The 8691-nt window shown below is 51.3% G+C and overlaps 1 protein-coding gene across 3 annotated transcripts in view; it reads left to right on the top strand.

Moving 5' to 3' along the window:
• The first annotated feature begins 5115 nt into the window (after window positions 1-5115).
• Window positions 5116-8691, top strand: part of PACC1 (proton activated chloride channel 1) — a 33564-nt gene continuing 29988 nt past the window's right edge. Inside the window, exon 1 of one of the 3 annotated variants that reach the window (XM_088845255.1) lies at window positions 5116-5303. In XM_088845255.1, coding sequence (XP_088701381.1) covers window positions 5268-5303 — 36 coding nt within the window. In that variant the 5' untranslated portion in view covers window positions 5116-5267. The remainder of the gene's footprint in view (window positions 5304-8691) is intronic. The other 2 variants (XM_055419045.2, XM_055419046.2) reach the window with 2 other exon arrangements.

Genomic DNA, 8691 nt, shown 5'->3' with positions numbered 1-8691 from the left:
GCCAGGTGGTATTCCAAGTACTTTACAACTGGTGACTCAGTTAATCCTCTCAGAAATGTAGGGATAGGTAGTAATATTCCTATTTTTCATAGCAGGTAATGGATGCACAGAGAGATTAAATCAAGTTCCCACTCAGTAAGTGGCAGAACCCAGACTTAGAACCAGGCAGTTTGGTCACAGCTACCCTCTGCTGTTGCCAGCCGGATATCCAGTGGAGAAGTTGCTTAGGCACCTGGATGGGTGAGCGTGAGCTCAGCCCAGAGCTGGATGCTGGAGATATGCGTTTGAATTCACTTGGAATTCAAAATTCACCCTAGAATTACCCTCTATTCCTAAGGCTGCTATATCAAAATGCCACAGACTTGGTTGCTTAAAATAACAGAAATGTATCCAATCACGATTCTGGAGGCTGCTGCTGCTGCTAAGTCGCTTCAGTCATGTCCGACTCTGTGCAACCCTATAGACTGCAACCCACCAGGCTCCCCCGTCCCTGGATTCTCCAGGCAAGAACACTGGAGTGGGTTGCATTGCCTTCTCCAATGCATGAAAGTGAAAAGTGAAAGGGAAGTCTCTCAGTCATGTCCAACTCTTCGTGACCCCATGGACAGCATCCTACCAGGCTCCTCCGTCCATGGATTTTCCAGGCAAGAGTACTGGAGTGGCTTGCCATTGCCTTCTCTTTCGGGAGGGTAGAAGTCTGAAATCAAGGTGTCAGCTAGGTCATGCTCCCTCCAAGACTCTAGATGGAATCCTTAATTGCCTCTTCTTAGCCTCTGTATGCAGGTCAGGAAACAACAGTCAGAACTGTACATGGAACTGGTTCCAAATAGGAACTGTACATGGACTGGTTCCAAATAGGAAAAGGAGTACGTCAAGGCTGTATATTGTCACCTTGATTATTTAACTTATATGCAGAGTACATCATGAGGAATGCTGGGCTGGAAGAAGCACAAGCTGGAATCAAGATTGCTGGGAGAAATATCAATAACCTCAGATATGCAGATGACACTACCCTTATGGCAGAAAGTGAAGAGGAACTCAAAAGCCTCTTGATGAAAGTGAAAGAGGAGAGTGAAAAGGTTGGCTTGAAGCTCAACATTCAGAAAACAAAGATCATGGCATCTGGTCCATCACTTCATGGGAAATAGATGGAAAAACAGTGGAAACAGTGTCAGACTTTATTTTTTTGGTCTCCAAAATCACTGCAGATGGTGATTGCAGCCATGAAATTAAAAGATGCTTACTCCTTGGAAGGAAAGTTATGACCAACGTAGATAGCATATTAAAAAACAGAGACATTATTTTGCCAACAAAGGTCCATCTAGTCAAGGCTATGGTTTTTCCCGTGGTCATGTATAGATGTGAGAGTTGGACTGTGAAGAAAGCTGATCGCCGAAGAATTGATGCTTTTGAACTGTGGTGCTGGAGAAGACTCTTGAGAGTCCCTTGTACCGCAAGGAGATCCAACCAGTCCATTCTAAGGGAGATCGATCCTGGGTGTTCATTGGAGGGACTGATGCTAAAGCTGAAACTGCAATACTTTGGCCACCTCATGCGAAGAGTTGACTCACTGGAAAAGACTCTGATGCTGAGAAAGGTTGGGGGCGGGAGGAGACGGGGATGACAGAGAATGAGATGGCTGGATGGCATCACCGACTGTGTGGACATGAGTTTGAGTGAACTCCGGGAGTTGGTGATGGACAGGGAGGCCTGGCGTGCTGTGATTCATGGGGTCGCGGAGAGTCGGACACGACTGAGCGACTGAACTGAACTGAACTGAGCCTCTGGTGGTGGCTGGCAATCCTCGGGATACTGCCCATTGCCTGACTAAGGATGGAGCCTGGCCTCCTGAACCATGCACCAACAGGTGAATTACAGCTCACCATGGGCTGCAGCTGCATCAGGCATTCTCCCGGTGTGTGTATCTTAATATCCTCTTCCATCTTCTTGTAAGGTCACGGGTAATAACAGATGAAGGGATTGCCATGCTTAGCACGACCTCGTCTTGACTAATGACATCTGCCACAATCCTATGTCCAAGTAAGGTTACATTCTGGGATACCAGGGGTTAGGACTTCCATGTATCTTTTGGGGGAACACAATTCAACCCATAACAGGAATTCGCAGGGTATAGGTGGTAATTCAAGCCATGAGACTACAAGAGACCACTTTATCAGTTCCTCAGGAGTGATAAGAAAGATCAAAGACCTGGCTTGAGGAAGGCCACCCTGTAGAGTTGAGGGGATGAGGAGAAATCAGCAAAAAGGAGTCTGGAGAAGGAGCAGCAAGTGAGGTAGGAGGCAGAGTGGGAGAACGTGGCGTCCTGAAGCCAGAGAAGACAGTGTCCAAGGAGGAGAGAGGATGAGCTAGGCCAGTGTAGTCGACAGCTCAAGAGAGAGGAGGATGGGAGAATGGCTATCCGATTTGACAACTCAGAGGCCAGACCTCAATCAGCACCCTTTCAGTGGGGTGGAGAACATAAAAGCCTGATTGGTGTGTGCTCATTTGGAGAAGGAAATGGCAACCCACTCCAGTGTTCTTGCCTGGAGAATCCCATGGACGGAGGAGCCTGGTGGGCTGCAGTCCATGGGGTCGCGAAGAGTTGGACACAACTGAGCGACCACTTTCACTTTTCACTTTCATGCATTGGAGAAGGAAATGGCAACCCACTTCAGTGTTCTTGGCTGGAGAATCCCAGGGACAGGGGAGCCTGGTGGGCTGCCGTCTCTGGGGTTGCACAGAGTCGGACACGACCAAAGTGACTTAGCAGCAGCATGTGGAAATGGGAGGAGAGGACTCAGGGACAGCAAGTATAGAAAATTCCATTTACATGCACATGGTCTGTTTCTCGACTGTAGCATGGAAGAGCCACGAGAGCAAGGACATTAGAGTACCCTATTCATGTCTATAGTACCCTATTCATGTCTATATCCCAGTGCTGACCACACTGTATTTAAAACATGTCAAATATTGCATTAATCAGTATCTCCTTCAAATGCAGGAACCCATCATTTTCCCATCTGGTCATACCAACAGAGTAGAGAGAAATGATAAGGCTCAACTAGATTTCTCTGGTTCCTTCTAGTTCTAAATTTCTATGATTGCATGACTTGTTCTGTCAACCCCCCTTGTAGTAATGTAGTCAGGCATTTAATGAGTTGTTTATTATTGTCTGTTTGTTTTGGTAAGCAACTGTTAAATGAAATGGCTGGAATAAGTGTTCCATTCATAAACTTAACACATTTTTGCTGATTGCCTACTATGTGTTAGGTGCTATATATATTGTCCCATTTAATGATGTGAGAGGGGAGTTGCTGATGGGCACGGAAGCCTGGCATGCTGCAGTCCATGGGATCTCAAAGAGACAGACACGACTGAGCGACTGAACTGAACTGAGAGGGCCTAGGCTGGGGTGGAGTGGTCAGAAGAGGTGGTGGAGGCCTCCCACCAGGAACACTCTGGAGATTCAGGGCGCTCTGATGTGGCTGGTGCTACGGTGGTTGCCACTGAGGAGGGAAGAGGCCCTGAGTGGCTGTGTGCAGGGGTCTGTGGAGTTGCAGCTGCGTGGAACACAGAGCAAGCATTCACCAAGGCATAAGCAACCTCTATCTGCTGCACTACTGAGCAGCCCAGGGCACCACACAGAACAGCTGTTCTGGCAGTGGGAGGAGGGAAAGATGTGAGTCCGCCAGGCTACAGGGCAAACACCCAATTTTCCATCACACTCAGGGCAGGAGGCTTTTGCTGCTGCAAACAGCACCTTTGGGTTTTGCTGCATGACCTATTTTGATTCAAATAAGAACCTAGGAAGCAGGTAGCGTTTAGCAGTTTCATTCTAAGGTGAACAGAGGACAGCTCAGACCTGTGGGAGAGGGGCAGAGAGCCAGGATGAGAATCTAGAGGTCCTGACTCCAAGGGTCTGGCCCAGGAATAATGAAAGAACTGGGTTCTGTCGCTTGTTCCTGGGTTAAATAATCTTCATTTGTTCATGGCCTTCTCCCCATCCTTTCTGAAACAAGGTACCTTAGTTTCCTCATCTGTAAAACAGAAAGAAAAATGCCCTCCTTACAGGGTTCTTCGCGGGATGAAAGGCGTAATGGCCGTGAACTTGCTCGGTAACAAATTGCTCTGCAGATATTTACATCAAGTATAAACCACCAGGCCAGGGTTCCTCTTGTAATTATAGATTAGGATCTCCTACCCGTCTGACTTGGCTCCGTTGTTCCACTTTCCACTCATCTTCTCCGTCCTTCCCCCTCCAATAAAGAGAGGAAGTAAGAGATGAGGAAAGCACGTGCGTCTAACGCCGGGGTGAACCATGGCTCTGGGTAACCCGCAGGCTCCGCTATCCCAGGAAAGCGGAGTGCAGTCCCCTGCATCTGGTTCCATCACTTCATGGCAAATAGATGGGGAAACAATGGAAACAATGACAGACTTTATTTTGGGGGGCTCCTAAGTCACTCCAGATAGTGGCTGCAGCCAGGAAATTAAAAGATGCTTGCTCCTTGAAAAAAAAAAAAAGTTATGACCAACCTGCTTTATTAAAAAACAGAGACATTACTTCGCCAACAAAGGTCCATCTAGTCAAAGTTATAGTTTTTCCAGTAGTCATGTACGGATGTGAGAGTTGGACTATAAAGAAAGCTGAGCGCCGAAGAATTGATTCTTTTGAAACGTGGTGTTGGAGAAGACTCTTGAGAGCCACTTGGACTGCAAGGAGATCCAACCAATCCATCCTAAAGGAAATCAGTTCTGAATATTCATTGGAAGGACTGATGTTGAAGCTGAAACTCCAATACTCAGGCCTCCTGACGCGAAGAGCTGACTCATTGAAAAAGACCCCGATGCTGGGAAAGATTGAAGGCAGGAGGAGAAGGGGACGACAGAGGATGAGAAGGTTGGATGGCATCACCAGATCAATGGACGTGAGTCTGGGTAGACTCCGGGAGTTGGTGATGGACAGGGAGGCGTGGCGTGCTTCGGTCGATGGGGTCGCGAAGAGTCGGACACGACTGAGCGACTGAACGGAACCGTCCCCCTCCCAGAACTACATTTCCCAGCAGGCCTTTCGCGGCCCCGGCGCCCGTGGGGCGCGAGGCGCTTGCGCCGAGTGCGGCCCCGCCTCGGTCCCGAAGCCGCTCCTCCCTCCGAACAGGTTTCGCGTCGCCGCCGAGCCTGCCGATCTCAGGGCAGCGGCGGCCGTTCTCGGGGAGCTGCCACTGGCGAACTCGAGCGCGCTCAGGTGTGCCTTAGCTCCGGTCAGGGCCATGATCCGCCAGGAGCTCTCCACATCCTACCAAGAGGTACGCGCGCGGCAGTGGCGGGGAGGGCGCTGCAGCACCGTTTGCCGCCAGGCGGAGCGGGTCTCGGGGGTCCGGGCGGTTTCTGGGGAGCCCGGGGTGGGGGGCGTCCGGGCGGGCAGAGCGCGCCGCCGAGGGGCGGTCGGGGGAGGGGTCCCCCCGCGTGCCGAGCTGCGGCGGAGCAGGAAGGAAGCGGGGCGCGGAGCCTCCTCCGGACGCGGCCGTGGCTGGGCCGAAGGATGGAGCCCCGGAGCCGCGACCCGTAACCAGCCGGTGACCGATTAAAAGCCTCGTCCGGACCCGGGCAGCAGCGCGGCCCGCCGGGCAGCACCCCGGGTCGTCTCGAGGGCCGTGGGGTTCTTTGCAACAAGTGGAAGCGCCCGCGCCCTTCTTCCCCCCCGGCCGGGGTAGAGGCGCCCTGGGCGGCAGCCCGCCCCCCACGCCCAGGGCCTCGTGGCCCCTCAGCTGCCAGCGGCAGCGATCATCACAGCCCGTCTGGATGGCCAGCAAGCTTTGAAAATGTGCTTTCTCCCCCAGAGCTGCTTCTCGCTCCGCTCGCTTCTCTCTCCTGTCTCACCTCCTCCCTAACTCGTTTTCCAGTTCTTTGTCTCTTTTCTTGGCTGTCCTGAGCTACCGAGGAGCGTTCCAGCTCTTCCCCCAGACCAGCTCTCCTGTTCCTCCTCGAGGGTCCCAAACCCTGGTCATCTCCGGTGCTCTCCCCTCCCCTGTGCCCCTCAACGTGCCCTCCTCCCTTGGCGAGTTGAGGCAGCTGACATCCTCCATCCTCAGGTTTGAGCCTCCGATTCTGCCCTGATCACCTCTCCCTGTTTGGTGTCTCCCATGCTGTGCACATTTGTTCAGGGTCCTACCTTGATCCTGGGCTTCCCTTGTGGGTCAGCTGGTAGAGAATCCGCGGGCAATGTGGGAGACCTGGGTTGGGAAGATTGCCTGGAGGAGGGAACGACTACCACTGCAGTATTCTGGCCTGGAGAACTCCATGGACTTGTATGGTCCATGCAGTCGCAAATTGTCAGACACGACTGAGCGACTCTCACTTCACTACCCTGATTCCAGAGCATTCCATTATACATACACCTGATGCTGCCACTGGTCTGCCCAGAAGAGTCCAGACTTCTTAGCAAGCTCTGACAGCCCTGCAGCCGTATCCCGTCACCATCTCCTCACATACGTAGCTTCTGACCACACTGGAAGCTCACCGTTTCAAAATGTGCTCCTGCTATGCTTGTGCTCACACTGCTTCTTCAAGTCCTTTGGTTAAAATTCCCTTATTTTACACGGAGGGATCTCAAATCTCCCGTGCTCCATGCCGTCTGACTTTGCAGACTAGTCTGAAGTTTCTGTCAGTTCCTCTCCTGTGAGCCGCTGCTGCCTTGAGCAATACTGATCAATACTCATGTACATTTCACCCTTTGTAAATGATACTGTGTGGAGTCTGTAAAGCAGATGGCTTCACCCTATAGTAGAAAGGGAAGCCAAGTTGAAAACAGATGATATATTTGCCTGAGGTTTGCCATTTTTTAATGCAGGATCTGAGCTAGAATCTGACTTTGGGACAAATTTCTGTGTTTCTTCTACATTTCCTTTATCCCAAAGGAGCCTGTTGGATTTTAGCCAGTGCTCAGGATTTTGTGGCCCCTAGGTTCTGTACCCCGGAGAAGGCAATGGCAAGCCACTCCAGTACTCTTGCCTAGAAAATCCCATGGATGGAGGAGCCTGGTAGGCTGTAGTCCGTGGGGTCGCTAAGGGTCAGACACGACTGAGCGACTTCACTTTCACTTTTCACTTTCACACATTGAAGAAGGAAATGGCAACCCACTCCAGTGTTCTTGCCTGGAGAGTCCCAGGGACGGGGGAGCCTGGTGGGCTTCCGTCTGTGGGGTCACACAGAGTCGGACACGACTGAAGTGACTTAGCAGCAGTAGCAGCAGGTTCTGTACCCAAGGCAGTGGGGGAATCCTGGGGAATGAGTTGTGTCTTTTCCTGACTCTGCACGTTTTCAGGTTTATAGGGAATAGACCATAATGGATAAATACTAGGACTTTACAATTTTTTTGATTTATTCTGGGCTCTGCCGGATCATTGCTGCGTGGGCTTTCTCGAGTTGCGGTGAGTGGGGGCTGCTGTTCGTGGCAGTGCACAGGCTTCTCGCTGCGGGGGCTCCTCCTGTTGCCGAGCACAGGCTCCAGGCCATATGGGCTCAATAGTTGCGGCTCCTAGGCTCTAGAGCACGGGCTTAGTTGTTCCTTGGCATGTGGAATCTCCTCCAGCCAGGGGTCATACATGTGTGTTGGCAGGTGTACACTTCACCACTGGGCCACCAGGGAATCCCCAAATACTAGGACTTTTAAGTCAAAAAGCCCGAGTTCCTATCCTTGCCTTGCCTCTTGCCATTTGTGTGACTTCTGTCAAGTCACTTCTCTGAGCCTCCAGTTCATCTGTAAAATGAAGGTAATGGTAGTCCTTATCTCATGGGGCTATGAGGATTAGCTGAGTTGGTATGTAGGGTGCTTAGCTCAGTGCCTGGCAGTAATGGCCCCTCAGCGAATGCTAGTTCTTGTTAACAGGGTGTGGGCAGCTCCTGCTTCTGGGAAGCATTGGGTCCTGGTTTACAGGACCCTGTCCCTCATCATCCGCATGTAAACTCTACCGTCCTCTTCTCAAGCAGGGCTCCTAACACATTTGCTAAAACATAGGCAGTTATCCTGCTTGCAGGGTCAAGGCCAAGGGTGGATTCGGTTTCTGTTTCCCCATGGTGGGAGACACTGGAAGGACCCCTCCCCTTGCCTTCCTCAGTGGCCCATGCTGAAGGTCCTGTCTCTCACCTTCAGAAGAAGGAGGCCTCCTGACTCTTTCTTGCGGGCGTCATGCTGGAGAACTTGGGCCAGGCAAGGAGGTGGGTTTATTATGGCTTCAGGTAGTCAGGAGGGGAGCTGGGTTAGGGGCCTGTTAGGGTTTTAGGCTGAACCTGTGTGAAGCTTGGATCCGAGAGTGCTGGGCCTTTCCAGGACTTGTACCTCCCTTTTCCTTTGGCCAGCGAGAGCCCTGGGGCCCTCTTGGTCTGTGTTTCCTCTTGGCCTGGGTCTTATGGTCTCTTATTTAACTTCCTAACCCTCTTTCACATGTTGGTTTTCCTTTTCTTTTGGGCTTGGAAGGCTTTAAACTAGAAGTTTTCCCTGATTCTAAAAGGGAACGCATGGAGGAGATGGAAGAGTATTAGGTACGTAAGAGCTTTATTTTAGCTCAAGTCTCCTAGAGATGAATTTTTAATGAAAATGTCTTGAGGGACTTCCCTGGTGGTCCAGAGGTTAAGAATCCACGTGCCAATGCAAGAGACACAGGTTCAGTCCTTTGTCCGGGAGGATCCCACATG

The sequence above is a fragment of the Moschus berezovskii genome, chromosome 17 (assembly GCF_049115385.1).
Source record: "Moschus berezovskii isolate FMDL1 chromosome 17, NW_MosBer_1.0, whole genome shotgun sequence".
Lineage (NCBI taxonomy): Eukaryota > Metazoa > Chordata > Mammalia > Artiodactyla > Moschidae > Moschus > Moschus berezovskii.
The sequence above is the reverse complement of the archived record's forward strand: the minus strand, read 5'-3'. Positions and strand labels throughout refer to the sequence as shown.